This window comes from Anomalospiza imberbis, chromosome Z (assembly GCF_031753505.1).
Source record: "Anomalospiza imberbis isolate Cuckoo-Finch-1a 21T00152 chromosome Z, ASM3175350v1, whole genome shotgun sequence".
Taxonomy (NCBI): Eukaryota; Metazoa; Chordata; class Aves; order Passeriformes; family Viduidae; genus Anomalospiza; species Anomalospiza imberbis.
The window spans coordinates 1,598,607-1,614,168 of NC_089721.1; the positions used below are offsets into that span (position 1 = coordinate 1,598,607).

General features: G+C 46.5%; 1 protein-coding gene and 1 long non-coding RNA gene across 2 annotated transcripts; both read left to right on the forward strand.

The window, feature by feature from the left end:
* The first annotated feature begins 626 nt into the window (after window positions 1-626).
* On the forward strand, window positions 627-4,227 carry LOC137464621 (uncharacterized). Its single transcript, XR_010994318.1, has 4 exons — window positions 627-903; window positions 1,782-1,837; window positions 2,557-2,653; window positions 3,496-4,227. It is a non-coding gene; the product is annotated as an uncharacterized lncRNA (long non-coding RNA).
* A 6,077-nt stretch (window positions 4,228-10,304) lies between these two features.
* On the forward strand, window positions 10,305-13,851 carry IER3IP1 (immediate early response 3 interacting protein 1). Its single transcript, XM_068176948.1, has 3 exons — window positions 10,305-10,465; window positions 12,031-12,132; window positions 12,962-13,851. The coding sequence occupies exons 1-3, from the start codon at window positions 10,375-10,377 to the stop codon at window positions 13,015-13,017; spliced, it is 249 nt and encodes an 82-aa protein (XP_068033049.1). The 5' UTR covers window positions 10,305-10,374; the 3' UTR covers window positions 13,018-13,851.
* The last annotated feature ends 1,711 nt before the right edge of the window (window positions 13,852-15,562 follow it).

A 15,562-nucleotide genomic window follows, 5' to 3' on the forward strand; every position in this document is an offset into this window, starting at 1 on the left:
TTTGTGCCTGCATTAACGAAGAAAGGGTCTCCACCCTGGAGCACCACTCCTTCTCTGACCACAGAGCACAGGCAACCGCAGCCTTTCATGAGATAACTCGGGGCAGCTGCCAGCTCAGCCCCAGCCTGGCAGAGGGAATGGGGTCTCCTGCAGAGCAGAACGAGCTCCAGAGCTGTGCAGATGTGGCCTCCCTCACTAAGGCATGGGAAGGGGTAGGTGCTTTGGAGATAAAGACGTGTTCTCCTCCTGCCCGCGGTGCAGTGAAGCCGGGCCGCAAGAAACCCCAAAATGAAGCACTTTTGAAGCCCTGAACTGGCCATTCCCTGTTTAACAGCTCAGCAACAGCTCCTTAAACTCCTGCCTGGCTCTTTTCAGTGCAGAGAGCCAGGTCAGACCGTGCAACAGCCACACAGCAAGGACAGGGCTCAGGCTTGTCACAGCTGGTGGGCTTCCCTTGCCTGGAGAGCACCCACACCTGGCCTCTCCACCCAGCCTTGCTGAGGCACCCCTCCTGGGACACAGCACATTTCTGCAGCAAGTCCTGGGCACCAGCCACAGAGATAGTTTTGCTGGAGAAGTTCATGCACATCAGGAGGGGTCCCGTGCCCTGTGGGAGCCCTGTCAGGCTCCTGGGTGGAGCCTCCTGCTCCACCAGAAAGACTGTGAAAATAATTGCTTATCCAAAGGACGGTGAGTAAAGCCTCTGCTTGATCCACCTCCGCACTTTATTGATTGTCTAAACATGGAAGAGATTACCCTGCCCTATAAAAACCACGGAGAGAAGGAAGCAATCAACAGAGGCAAATGAAGTGAGCAATTAGTCTGAAACCCTTCGGACCAGCTTTACTTCAGGCAAGGTTTGAGCAGTGTGATTCTGACACAAGGACCTTCAGCAGTCACAAGGTACTCCCCAGATTTATAATCTAATTCTGCTTTATATTTTAATTTCCATGGTGTATTTTCCTGACTTCTTTTCAAGCACAAGGGTGACCCTGAGGTTTTGCTTAGGAGATCTTACAGATGGGACAGAAAGATTCAGTGTCTTGGGGGTTGCAGGACTCTCTAGAAAGCAAGTTGATTTTCCATTCTCAGTAACACTCAGCCCAGATTTCCTTGGGGAAAGGGAGAATTTCTCCTCAGGAATCTTCACATGACATCCTGGAGCAGATTCTGGGCTGACATTTCATTTTATTCACATGCACTGATGGACAGGAGGCAAAGCTGGACAGATTACTTAGCTACCACTTCTGGAGGCAGTAAAAGAAAAGGCTCTGTGTCCTGGGGCAAATTGGCCAGGATTAGATAAAAATATCAGCTAGATAAGTCATAGCGTGTTGTCGGTGTTGTTGGGTTGTTCGTCCATGACAAAATTCCATCCCTGTAACTGTTCAAGGCCAGGTTGGACAGGGCTTGGAGTAACCTGGGATAGTGGAAGGTGTCCCTGCCTATGGCAGAGGGTGGCACTGGATGGGCTTTAAGGTTCCTCCCAACACTAACCATTCTGGGATTCTGTGATTCCATAAAGATTAGATGCCATGGAGAAAAATGAAGTCAAAGACAGTGGAAGCTCATTGCCTTAACAGAAGCATTCAGGGTTTTTGAGTTGGATTAACTTCTGTCTTTTGCATCTATCCCTTAACACATCTTCCATTAATTTCCAGTTAAAGATAATTCACATTAGAGATAGTGAACTACTCAGGTGAAATAAAGGAATCTGAACTAAATGTGCTGGGTTTGAACATTAAGCTGGGATCTGATTGTCTCTTTGCCTAATTTTTCAGGATGGCCCATGCTGGTGGTGAAGATTTATACAACTCTGTGATTGTCCAGGAAGAAGGTGTTTTACTCTCCTGTTTGTTTCCAACAGCATTTTAAATCAGTTTTGCAGTGTTTATTTGTGTGTTGACACAGCTGAGCATGTTACCAAGTCTGTCAGGTTATGGATACAGGGTGTTGAGTGGGCTCAAAAGGAGTGGATGAATCAGACACACGGTAGACATGCTTCTGTTGGGCTTTGGGGTGGGGAGGATGATGGAACTGAAGGGAGGGGTTGCAGCAGAAAAGAGTGGGAGCTTTGGAGGCAGGGATGTAAGCCAGTGTTCATACCTTTAGGTTTGGAATTATATACAAGAGTAAAAACAGGATGGAAACAGATTGAAAAGGGTGGAAGTGGATGGAAAGTGCTGGCTAGACAGGCAGTAAGATTCAGGATCCTGCTTTACTATAAATAGGTGGATAATATGTGAAATGGCTTTGTGGTCTTACAGTGCAGGGCAGACTCTCCCACCCCGAGATCCACAGGGCTGCATTTCAGTCTCAGTCCCGAAAAGCAGTTTTGCTTTGTTCTTTGGTAGATAAAGACACACAAGTTATTTAACTGAGCTGTGAGATTTTTGAAGAAAAATTGATTCCACCCCTCTAATACAGAGATGGTTACCCCCTTCCACTCATGGTTTGAGCAGGAAGACTGTCAGTATTTTCAGCCTGTAATTTCACAAAAGGCCGTGTTCCCTGCAGCTGTTTGTTGGCAAAACTCACCTGTGATTTCTCTTCAAGGTTCACCACCCTCCACCTATGCCATTGTCATGGTGTCTCTCAGTGGAAGCCTCCTGCTGCTGGTTGCCATCAGCATGGCAATAAGCGTTCTCCGGAGGTGAGTGTCAGGGGAGAAGAGAGAAACCAGAGTTGCCATGGGAATGTGTGCAGGGATGAATTCCTGCTCGAGCCAGGAGTCATCAGGCAGCCCATGGGAGCAGACTGCCAAGCCCTAGTGGGGCTTCTTGGGCCCTTCCCAGGCTCCTCCCTCAGCCTAGAGCTGGATGGGATAGCAGTGGCTGGAGAGTCACTAGGGTGGATGCTTGGGTAACAGCAATTTAGGGTAATGACATTGAGTTTGTTTTATATCTGGTCCAGATTCTCCCCACCTCCAGATTTTTTATATATATCTACCTATATCTATTTCTATACCTTTATCTATATCCATACCTATATCTGTATCTGTATACCTGTACATACAGATATATACATATATCAGTATAATTATGTAGATATGTGTTTAAATTTTGTGGAGGAAAATTAGGACACCCAAGCCCCCGATTCCTCAATAATGCCAATGTCTTCATTGTTTTCAATCACTGAAAGTCACAAAAAGAGGGACTTTCCTTGTGGCATCTATTTCTCTAAAGAAAGGGTAAATTATATGTTTTGAGGAGTCTCTTCAAACAAAGAAATTGTTCAGTTTTATTCTGAATGCATCTAGCCAAATGAAGCAGGGTGACGAGGTCATAGTATGTGGTTTTATAAAGAGCAGAAGATTAAGGAAAAGAGGAGTATGTCACCTCCATAATTAATTAAATCAGCTCTATCCCAGCTATCAGATCTGTACCACCATAAATTACATTCTGTTATTAACTGACTTGGCTTCAAGACACCAACAGCTCCTCATGCTGATCAGACACGCAGTTATTTGTTTCTTCTCCATTTCTGCTGTGCCAGGCGTTGCACATCAAATTACTCCTCCAAAGACCTTAGAACACCTGTGGTGGTGGAAAAAGTTACAGTGGCAAACTGCAGCTCTGACAAGATTTCGACGGTGGATTTGACTGGCCCAATGTGCATAAATTACATTTCTTACAAGCAAAATGCCTGCCCAGACACAGTTTGCCATCTCTGAAGAGACAATTTCCATTTCTGATGATTCTCCTTTGAAAACACCCCCCAGTGCAGCACCAGGGCAATGACAGCCCACAGCTTCTTCCATTTGCAGCTTTCTTCTGGAGAGAAAAGGGGATAAAGGACTCAGGGGATGTGTGCTAGTTGAGAGGATGGACTGACATGTTGCACTTCATTTTCTCCACCAAAGTGCTGGACTGTGAACTCATACCATAAAAGTATTAGAAAATGCAGGGAAATTGAATTTTTTAATGGAAGTGGAGAAAAAGCACAGATACATGTACCTTCTCTCTGTGACGTGTTGTGTTAAAAATTTACTGCAGAGATTTATGTCTTTTTCATATTGCCTCTTTTCTGTGGGGTGAGTCATGGGAAAAAAAAAAAAACACAGGAGGGGGAATTCTGGTTATTTTTACAAAGATTTCCCAATCCCTCTGACTCACTGAGAATCCCAGACCTTATGCTGAGACCTGACCTTCTGCACATGGTTCACTATTATCTGCATGACTCCAACTTGCTAATGCTGACATTATTGGACAGGCTGCAGCCTCCAGAGCCACCAGGCCTGATTTGGTTTTTACCCACCCACTTTTACAGCCTGGGGAAAGAGACCATCTATTAATCTTTAAACTGAGTGCTGTGACATTCGGGGCACTGATGATGTCTGCTGTGACACCAGCTGGCCTGGATGGTGGTGGTTCCAGGGTTCAGGCTGGGCTAGGATCTGGCTCCAAGAGGGATCAGTGTCATTCCCTGGATCTGGCCAGCCTGTTCCAGCTTCATGCCCTTTGCTAAGTGCTGTTGGGAACCCCTAGGCTGCAGCCTGTGAGAGTCCTCCTTATCCAGGCTTAGATGGGGGAAGCTGCTGGTGGAAGGCCTGGCCCTACTGGGACACACCAGGACACCAAAACCCTTGTGTCACCTCCTCTACATGACCCCTATCAAAAGAGAGACTTGGGGCAGGCACAGGAAGGTGAGGCTGCCCCACACAGATCCCCATTTCCCCCATTTCATAGCTGTGAAGGAAAATCTGTGTCACCAAAGGTGGTCGGACTTTGGTCACCACCGCAGCTCCTCGTGCTTGTCCCCAAAAAAGCTCTTTGAGTGAATCTTCTGTTAGCACAGGTGAAAGCCAGACCTGATTCCAAGACTGTGAGCACATGTCAGCCATCCCTGGTCCTTTGATGTTAGCTGTATTCCCACTCAGAATATTTCTACTGGCAACATTTTCCCTGCTCCAACGGAAACACATCCGTGCAAGTCCGTGGTGGCAAACACCAACTCTGTGCCTGTAGGGGTTTGTGTCCCCTGGGTCTCCCTCCCTCTTTCCACACCTGTACAAAGTGAGCTGCTCCTGCCTGTCCTCAGCTTCAGCACCAGTCTCAGACACTGCTGTCTTCACACTCTTTAATCCCCCTGCCTTTTCTTCATGCTGCTCACTGCACAGAGACTAAATCCCCCACCTTTCAAAATTCATGGAGCTGTTTCCCCATCCTCTAAATCCCTCCCTAAGACTCTCTGCTGCCTCCATGCCTGAAAATCCTGCCTGTCTGTCAGCAGTGAGGCAGGGCTAAGCAGAGACTTGTAATTCCATGAAAAAATCCTTTTGTTTCCTTGCTGCCCCGCTCCCCACGTTGGCCTGCTTTAGATATCCACTGTCTTCCATCTCAGAGATGGATTGGAAAATCCCTATGCCTGCCTCAGAAAAATACCTGCATGGCACTGAGCATGACAGGATTTGGGTCTGGACTGGTGTATTCCAGTTCAAAAGCAACACAAACAGTGCCAATAATAACAGAACAATGTCATGTCACTGAGATGATCTTTAAGCTCCCTTCCAGCTCAAACCTGATTCCATAACCATTCTGTACTCCTGGTGGTAACAAGATGAGCAACAGCATGTGTGTCTGTGTGTGTGTGTGTCTGTTTCTGTGTCTGTGAGAGAGAGAGAACCAGGCAACAAATGACATTTAAAGGCTGTTATGGTTACGGAGTCAAGTAACTTAGGAAAACAGCATCGATAAATTTAGGTGTAAATCCAGAATTGTGTATGGTTTTTCATTTTGTTCCTCAATCCCCAGGCAGTCCTTTTGTGTGTGAAACCCTATTAATGTCCTCTCAAATCTCAGAAGGGCTGTCAGGCCGTGTTTTTGGAGGGATGGCTGTTCACTCCTCGAGCAAGCAAGGAGGAGTGACCCATGAGTCACGGATAAGGCAAGGCTCTTTCCTGTATGCAGCTGCTGACAGGTGAGGACCAGACACACATTCTCCCAAATGTACAAAATCTTATTGCATTCCCAGCTTTGGTGGTTAAAAAAAAAAACAAAAAAAACCAAAAAAAAAACCCAAAAACCATCTGGACATTAAAGCAGTCACTCAATTTGTGCTTACCAGGGACGTGTTACATCAGTCGGATGCACCATTAACTTTACAGCTCTTCGACAGTGCTCTAGGTGTGATGAGTGAGGGATGACAAAGGCTTTAGTCTAACTGTGAAATTTCGCTGTTGGATTTATTTATAGCACCTGGCTGAGATGCAGAGCCTAATTTTTTTTCACCTACACCAAGTTTTTCAGTTAATGAAGCTGCTTATGGTAGGTGTTGGTAAAAAAGCAGCCACCAACAAAATGCATGTCTTCACTTCCAGCTTGGGATCGCTGGGCCCAATTTCCAGAATTTTCTGGGTCCCCAAATTTTTCTCACTGATGTGTGTATATCTGGGTATGTGCAGTGTCTAAGGAAGGAAATGGTTAAAGCTAGTTCAGAAAATAAAGTCAGAAGATGGTGGTGGCAAGTGAGGTGAAGGGTATAGGGGCTGAAGTCATAACAGGTGTTCCTTTGTCGTGGTATTTTCTCATCAGAATTAAACCCAGTTAACCCCAAAATCTCCCATACAACAAGCTTGGTTCTCATTAAGTGTAGGGGACAGTGAGACCCGAGGAGATGTGCTCTTCCTGAAAATATTGAACAAGAAACTGAGAGTGAAAAACACCAGTGCCTTCACAATACTTCACCAGCCTGAAGTTTAATCCTTTGACGTCTGTAAGGTGGTTTAAAGCTCTCCTTTATGGTGATTGACTGCACCCTGCAGATGACACCCTGGGAATTTATTGTACTGAAACACGACACCTTAATGAAACAAAAACAAAAAAACAAAACAAACAAAACAAAAAAAAAAAAAAAAAAACCAAAAAAAACCAACCCAGACCTTTCCTTCTAATGCAAGCAACTTTATCAGGTTTTCCCTTCAACCATGTAACATGATTCAGAGATAAGACTCCTGTAGTTGCTAAGTTGCCATGATGGATTTCATTAAGGGGAAAATCATGTCAAGTTTATGTCAGCTTGATGGCAGCTGCTCTTTTGAAATACATCTTAATTATGGGTAAAAATACTAAGCCATAACTTGTGTTCTTATTGCAGAAACCTTGTTGGTTTTTTTTTTTTGGGGGACCATAACTGTAAGCATTAGCTCTTCACTGAGGTTAGCATTTATTTATAGCTTGTATACCGTAAGGAGGTAGCCCAGGAAATGCTACTTGTCATGGTGATTATTAGATATCTATGTTACTGAACCCCATATTAATCTGTATTTAATTAGAGAATCACTGCCAGAATGCCCTAAGTTATGTCTGAGGACAAAAGACAGCTCTGTTTGTGAGACCATCACACATCACCACTCAGAACTTCTTAAAATTTTGTAGTGGCCTTCGGGATGAAATTTTTCAGGCCAATATTGACTTTCTCTGCCTGTATGGAGTTTGGTAAACTCAAGATAAGCTTTTGTTGTTGTAGTTATTTACAGAGGGAAAAAGATTATTTGAATTATAAACCCCACAAATTAGGGGGAGGACTCAGGCAACTGGAAATGGCTCCACTTAAAAATGTTAAAATGGTGGGTTTTAGGAGTTTTGCAGTCATAGCAAATTTAATAACCTAGATGAGAAATAGAGAAACTGTGCTGAGGAACTCCTGAGCCTGGCAAGTGTGTGTTCACATGTGCCACTACACTCGAGTGTTCCCACTAACTGCTGGCTTATGAAGTTAATCATACACATAAGAGTTTTCAGAACCAAAGCCAGCATTTGGGAAAAACAATGAGTTTTCATGTAAGTAAACACTTCAGTACAGGCTTCAAAAATATTGAACTCACTGCAACTGCAATAGGTGTTTTAGTCACTCCCCTGAATTGAAACGATATTCTTTTTCGAGGCTGAAATGACAAATGCTTTTGACCAGATGACAGAACTCTGATGAATGTCCTTGATTCTCTGTCTCCCTTGTACAACAGGAGCAATTTTGGAAGGAAAATATGCTGTGGTGCTGGTGGCGGGGTGCTTTATCTTTGTCCTAGTATTAAAGTGTAAAGTTATTTATAGTAGTGATTATTAAGTTGCACAATATTGTGACACTGACTGTACCAAAGTGGGTGTTTTGGAAGAAAAGGAAAGATGAACTCAAGAAGAAGCTGAGGTGTGGGTTTTTCCACAGCTGATTCACGTGGTGTCTGAGCATCTATTGATTACATACTCATGGCACTTAATTAATTGAAGTATCAGATCATCACTTGCTGGTGAGGGGATCTTCACACAGAGCATGGGGACACAATATTGATAGGTGGTGAATAATTTGTCCAGATTGTGTCAGAAGTCTGTGGCAGGGCAGGGAATCGAGGTGGGGTCTCTGCAGTCCACCACACTGAGCACAAAACTGTCGCCTCTATTGCAGCAGACGGGTCTAGTAACCACCACCACCACAAAGGGATCATGCAAATCATTGTGCCCTGATTGAGTAATAAAAGTACCAACCCTCCGGAGCTAAGGGTCTTGTGTACTGTGAAATTACTGGGAAATAAAATCGGGGGGATTAGGCAAATCACCCCCTTCAGCCAGTCGGACTGAAAGAGGCAAAGGGAAAAAAATGTCTATTTGTGCATCAGTAACTACACTGGGATAACTGTGTAACTACAGTCCAGGGATAAGTCTGCAGTAGTCATAACAGGGATACAGTATCCCTGGGCTCCAGCTGTGATTATTTTGTTATTTGACTGCAGAACCGCCCAGAAGCCGTGATCAATCCACTATAAAAGGTAATTGTTTTCTTTTGGGCCGTGCTTTGGATTCTGCAGCATTACGTGTTAGACAAACAGCATCTGGGATCTGGGCTGACTTCCTGCTCGATCCTCAGTCGGGATTGAAGGAAAACCCATGTACTGAGAAAACACACGGAAAAACCCCGCTCTCCAGAAGGCTAAATACAAGTATAAAGTAATGCATTTTTGTACGTGCAGTGTTTATGGTTTTTTATTAATTCTGCTTGTATTGGGTTGCTGATGATGGATGGCCACGGGGGCGGCCCCACGCTGGGTGATGTCTCCCTGCCAGCTCCCGCCGCCGGGAGACGCCACGTTACCACGTTACCGATGGAGGAGGAGGATGAGGATGAGCCTTACTCCGGCTCTGAATCCAAAGGCCACTTGCTACACGGCGAGAGGAGCTTTCCACGTCACAGCCTACGCTGTGAGGTCCATGGGGCTCCGAGAGATCCATGGACCTGAGAAATCCACGGGGCTCCGAAGGACCCGTGGACCTCAGAAAACCACGGGGCTCCGAGGGATCCATGGACCCAAGGGATCCATGGGTCCGATGGACCCAAGGGGCTCCTAGGAACCCCTGCGGATGCGAGGGATCCATGGCCCCGAGAGATCCACAGGGCTCCACGGGCTCCATGGACATGTGGGATCCATGGACCCAATGAACCCAAGAGGCTCTGACAGACTAATGGACCCAAGGGATCCAAAGGTCTCTGAACGACCAATGGACCCAAGGGATCCGTGGGGTTCCAAGGGATCCACAGACCGAAGGCATTCATGGATCCAGTGGACCCAAGGGGTTCTGATGGAACCACAGGGCTCTGAGGGATCCATGAACACGAGGGACCCATGGTCCCAACAGACCCAGGAAGCTCCGAGGGACCCACGGGGTTTTGATGGATCCACGGACTCGAGGGCTCCACGGGGCTCCAAAGGATCCATGGTCGCGAGGGATCCACGGATCCAATGGACCCAAGGGGTTCCATGGGACCCACGGGGTTCCGAGAGATCCACGGAGTCGAGGGATCCACAGGCATCCAAGTGATCCATTGACCAGAGGGATCCATAGATCCAAAGGACCCAAGAGGCTCCAAGGAATCCCAGGGGCACCGAGGCATCCACGGGGGTCTGCAAGGTCCACGGGCTCGAGGGATCCGCAGGGTTCCGCCGGACCCGAGGGGCTCCGAGGGATTCGGGGTCCCGAGGGATCCGCGGGCGAGCCCGGAGTCGATCGCGGCTGCCGGCACCCGGAGGCCCCGCCCCCTTCTGGCCACGCCCCGCGGGGCCGAGAGGCCACGCCCTCACCGAACCACGCCCCATTCGACGTAATCCACCAAGCCACGCCCACCATTTACCCCGCGCCCGACAAGCCACGCCCCCTCCCTGCGCAACCAACGCGCGGCAGCCGCCGAGAGGCCACGCCCACCAAAGCCACGCCCCATCGCGGGCGTGAGGCCCCGCCCATCCGGCCCCGCCCGCCGCCGCCGGCCCGTGAGGGGAGGCCCCGCCCCCAGCCCCGCCCCCAGCCCCGCCACGTCTCTGTCGGGCGCCGCTGCCGCTGCCGCTCCCGGTGCTGCTCCCGGTCCCGCCCCGCTCCGCCCCGCCGGGCCATGGCGTTCACGCTCTACTCGCTGCTGCAGGCCTCGCTCCTCATCGTCAATGCCGTGGCCGTGCTGCACGAGGAGCGCTTCCTCCGCCACGGTGAGCTGGGAGGGCCGCCCGGCCTGGGGCGGGGGGGGCGCGGTGCCCGCGGCCCCCGCCGCCGCCGCCGCTCCCTGCCGGTGGGAGCGGCAGCGCGCGGGGGAAGGGTTTGGGAATCGGGGTGGGTTTGGGCTTTGGAGATGAATTCCCAGCCGCTTTCGTCGTACCTTTGTCTCTCTCTCTCTCTTTTTTTTTTTTCTTTTTTTTTTTAATAATTGTCCTTTTTTCCTGTCGGTTTTTAACTGTTTCACGCCCCTTCGTGCCGCGCCTCGGAGCGTTTGGTGTCGTGCAAAGGCTTCCTTTTCTTGTCGTGGCTGGTTCTTGATGAGATGGCGCCTCTCGGTCCGTGGTATTCCCAGGGCTGGGCATCCTTGCCCTTCAAAAGAAGCCAAAGCCCTGCGAAACAGAGAAAACCCACCGACAAAGATCTGCAAAGCCGTGGAAAAAAAATGGCCAATGATCCACGGTTTCCCAGTTCACTGGGAACTGGAGAATCCTGACTTCTCCACGTCAGGCTGAGCCAGGATTTTTGGCAGGAGTGCAGAAGGGCATCCCTTTCTCCTGCTCCCTGGTTGGATTTGTTTCAAGGGATCTGCTCAGCTTGGGTTTGGGCTTTTCTTTTGCTCTTCTGACGAGCAGCTGGAATTAAAAACGGGAGATGTGGGGACTACTGGGATGGGTGAAGCCAGTTGCCAGCCTCGTGAGACTTCGGAATATAGTTCCAGGCTCATCCCAGTGGGAAGCAGCAGCTGGCAAGGCTGGTGAGGGAGAGGACTCGCCCACCACCCTCAGTTTGGTGCCAGGGAGATGAGAAAGGGAGAACAAAAATCATTCAAAAGTGGCCTCTGGAGAAAGAGATGCACGGCTTGGGCAGAGGAGCTTGGTGTATTGAGAGATGCTCCTTGCTCTGATCCTTCCAAAAATTGTAAGGCCTGTGGCCAGCAGGTCTTAGAAATCCCTGGACACATCCCTGGTCCCATCATGCTGTGTCTGGCATCGTAAAACTTTGGGACTTCTGCTACGCTCAGAAAAGTTCCCAATTTTTTTTTCCTCGAAAGTTCTAGCTTTTTTTTTTTTTTTTTTTTTTTTACAGCAGTTGCAAAATCATCACCCCAATTTTGGAATTTGTGCTGGCCGTTTTTCTCTCGTGTGGCCCCTTTCTCAGTGCTGAAGCATCATCACTTCACACCCAGGAATTACTTGCTATTTTATTTTCAGGACTATGAAAAGGTTGCCGTTGGTTTAGGGTATATTTTGGCAGCTGTTTTATTTCTTATGCCCAGATGAACTCACCTGTTACTCTGGGCACGCAGGGAGCTGTGGTGTTTTGAAAAGGTGAGGGTTTTCTTTACAGAAACACGGGTTTGTCATCGCTTAGCGTGAGGTTTAACAGCTTTCAGCCTACTGTATTAAAATATGCTCGTGAAATAAGGAGGCCAGTTGGGCTGTCTATCTGTGTTAGTATAAACTACATTCAGAATAGATTGCTTGTTAAAATTGCAGCATTTGTTGTGTGGTTTGGGGGTTTTTTTCCTAAAGTGTGTGTCTGTTTTTATGTGACCCAGTTGGCTGGGGAAGCGATCAAGGGATTGGAGGATTTGGAGAGGAACCAGGAATTAAAGCACAGCTGACAAACCTCATTCGATCAATACGAACCGTTATGAGAGGTAAGGGCACAATATTTTTTATTATTATTATTAATGTTATGATGGTGATTATTATTACAGTCTGTAATATCTTGTTTCTGCACTAATCTGTACTTCCTCTGGGCCTGGACTCTGTAAGAGGGTGCAGGCCTCATCCAATGTGCAAAAACATTCCCTGGCTAAGGACTGTGTTTCTCCTGCTGAGCTTTTGCCTTCCCTTGGAATGTGGGAGCTGGGAGGAAGTTTGGTGATCAGCCGAAGTGTGCAGTGTCAATCACTTTGTCTAAATCCAACTTTATGGAAGTACCTGTGAGGGAAATGTAATTCTGGGGTTTCTGAAAGGCAAGCCAGGCTTATGTGCCTCAGAAGATGGGGAGAAAAATATACTTAATTTGTAAGTTACTGATAGTTCTGCATTATGGGCACTAAAAATTCATTTTGTAGATGATGGTAGAGAGGGAGTAACAGATCTTAACCTGTCTTGCCTACCACTGAGCAGAACTCAAAACATTTATTCTAAAGCACAGTAAAGCCAAGGATATAAGCTGGATTTTAGATCGTTTACTTTCATTTGGAGAAAGAGTTATTTGTGTTGAAGTTAAAACAGAACTAAAGGCTCTGGGTTAAAGTTAAAACACGCTGTGGAAAAATATTTCTGCTGTTGCTTTCTACTAATGTCTTTGAGCCTGGCTCCTTCCACTGGTTCCAACTTTACATAGGAAAATGGAATGTATTTCTAAAATTTTGGCCGGTTCTGCTCCTTCTCCCAAGGTTACATGAAGCTCTGTCATTTTGTGACTTGGAAAGCAAAATTTTCAGTATTAATTTCTCTTTTTTTGCCCCTCTGCAGTGCCATTAATAGCCCTGAACTCCATCACGATCATTCTCCTCCTGCTCTTCGGCTGACGACACCCTGTAGAAATCCTTTGGACATCCAAAGAAGCCAGTTGCTGACCACCACTGCTCCGAGTTCCTGGGATCCAGCACGGTTTAGCTGTCAATCTGACATTCAACTTAAAATAATAAAAGACGCTGTTTCTTTTTATCCCATTTCCTAATGCTCCCTTGCAGTTTCATTAAGCAGGATCACGGGATCAATGCAACAACGCTGCAAACACATTGGACTGTGACCAGTTCTGTTGCTGCCTGTTCATAGTGTTGATTCATTATTAGAGTAAATGTCATAGGATGTCGCAGTGACTGGCAACGGGATGCAGCTTTTAAATGCTTCGTTACTCAGGGATGAATTTCCTTCAGTACACTCTCCGATTTGTTTTAAATTGAGGAAAACAACAACGTGGTTTTTTTTTTTTTCAGTTACTACCACGGAACTGTTTAAGAGAATATGAATTGGGCTCTGAAAGTGTGTTATAAAGAATACTTGTTATAAAGGATTGAAGTCCAGCTGTGATACGGAGGGAGATAAAATCAACTGGGTAAAGTCCTGGTTCAGGTCAACTTTGAAACCTGAATTTTCCTGCTTTGATTGGGGATTTCTGTCTTCAAATCAATATTTCATACTGATGGTAAAGTCAGTTGAAAACTGGTGCAATTGCAGTGCAAAATTAAAAAAAAAACAAACTAAAAAATAAGAAAAAAAAAGCTGAACCTAAAGCTAGGTAACTCTGTGTTAACTTTGGGGATATTAGTGATTAATATTTGTTACTCTTCTGTCAATAATTGTTATTATACTTTTTAAAATATGTATTAAACTTTTGCGTGGTGATCACTGTGGTCGAAGTGGGGAACCGTTTGTATTCTGAGCTTCCTGGGGAACGTGGGAGGGGAATACCATGGGAGGTGAATACCCTGCGCTTTTCAAATGCATTTCTTTGGGAAAAACCCGTGGAATTTGCAGCCTCTTGCGTTACTGCTCCCTCCCCCACCCTCCATCATCATCTGTTAAATTAACAGCTTTGAAAGTGCAACTGTGTGTGTGACTTTGCGGTTCTGTGGAAGAGAATGCTCCTAATTGCTTTCCTACCGGTCTTGTCTCAATTAGGACTGCCGAGTTAGGTCTGAATTGGAAAAGGTGGTTCTCATGTATCTTTCTAGAGAAGTTAGAATTCTTTGTCTCTTCCTCTGCTCAAGTGTTTGACTTTATTTTTAAAGAGGGGAGGCCAAGGAAAACCTGTCAATTTCATTATCTTAAAGCAGCTTAGTCAATCATCTCTTCTCCCGATGTCTTGATGACTAAAGCATATGCTGTTGTATGTGAAGAAGAATCTGTAAAACATGTAAATGCATTTTATGATCTTCAATCACAGTCTTTTGCAAAGTACATCCAGGAGGAAAGGTTTATGTTGTTTCCTTTTTTCTTGTGACTTTTGTAAATAAATCCTGACTTTCCAAGTTAAGCACTCTCTCTCCTAACTCTCTCTCTCTCTCTGTGTGCAGTGGGGATATCTCAAAACTCTGCTCCATCCTGTTACAGATTCCAAGAGTTACTGCTCTCATATGAAATGTGTAACTGTTTCCTCATCCCTGTGGCAATATTGTCTCTGCTGTGGAGCTGTATTTTGGTTTCTGTAGCAAACCCAATGAGACGTGGAAACGCTGTCCTGAGGCAGAACGGGATCTTTAGGATCTTTAAATTTTAAAACTTGTGGATCTGTTAGAAGTAATTTCTTCATGATGATCCTTGTGTCAGTCAGAGGCGAGGAGGGTACAGCCTGGCTCCATTGTTCTCGCAGATCTGTCTTTGGTGGAAACGGGGCAATGGGTGCATGGAATATTTTGTATTCCTTTGAAATAATTTTGGAAAGAAAAGCGGCGGTCAGCGTTCCCGTGGCTGTGGCACTGGGAGCGAGTGCCAAATTTGAGGCACAGTGAGTCTGTAACTGCATTTCTGCATCAAAACTTAATTCATTCGTACAGAAATAAAGGCCAGCACTAAAGACTGCAAGCAGCAGCTTTAAAATAAAACGGGTGGAAAGGGATTTTCTCCTTTTTGCTGTGCTTCCAGAGGGGCTGGAAGGCACACGGGCGGAGCCGGCCGGGCGCACGCAGGGAGAAGGAGCAGCAGGGAGAAGGAGCAGCAGGGAGAAGGAGCAGCAGGGAGAAGGAGCAGCGGGAATCCCGCGCTGGAGGCAGAACTGGGACGATCTTCACCTGACAGGTGAAAAACAGCGATTCCGAGTGGGGCAGTGTGAGAAATGCGTATTTTATTGTTGGCTTTTCGCAAATATTAAAATATGTGTTATGTTAGAAAGTTGCGCTGTATTAATGCTCTCAAGTAGTGTGTTAAATATAGTTTTAGGTTATAACACAATGCTAAAATAGAAACTCTGCAATGTGAGGGGCTTTTTAGCTAGCTCCAGAAAGAGATGAGATAATCTAGAAGGTAACAGCAACAAGACACCAAAATTCCCAAGAGGCCTCCTTATCGGAAAAGACAAACTTTATTCCACCTCCTTCTCGTCTTTGAGGGACCAACAGGATCAAGGAGGAA

Excerpts from the sequence above, each read along its gene's own strand:
- IER3IP1 (XM_068176948.1), top strand. The coding sequence starts at position 10,375 with ATGGCGTTCACGCTCTACTCGCTGCTGCAGGCCTCGCTCCTCATCGTC. Across the intron at positions 10,466-12,030 it reads GGAGCGCTTCCTCCGCCACG|TTGGCTGGGGAAGCGATCAA; the intron begins GTGAGCTGGGAG and ends TATGTGACCCAG. Across the intron at positions 12,133-12,961 it reads AATACGAACCGTTATGAGAG|TGCCATTAATAGCCCTGAAC; the intron begins GTAAGGGCACAA and ends GCCCCTCTGCAG.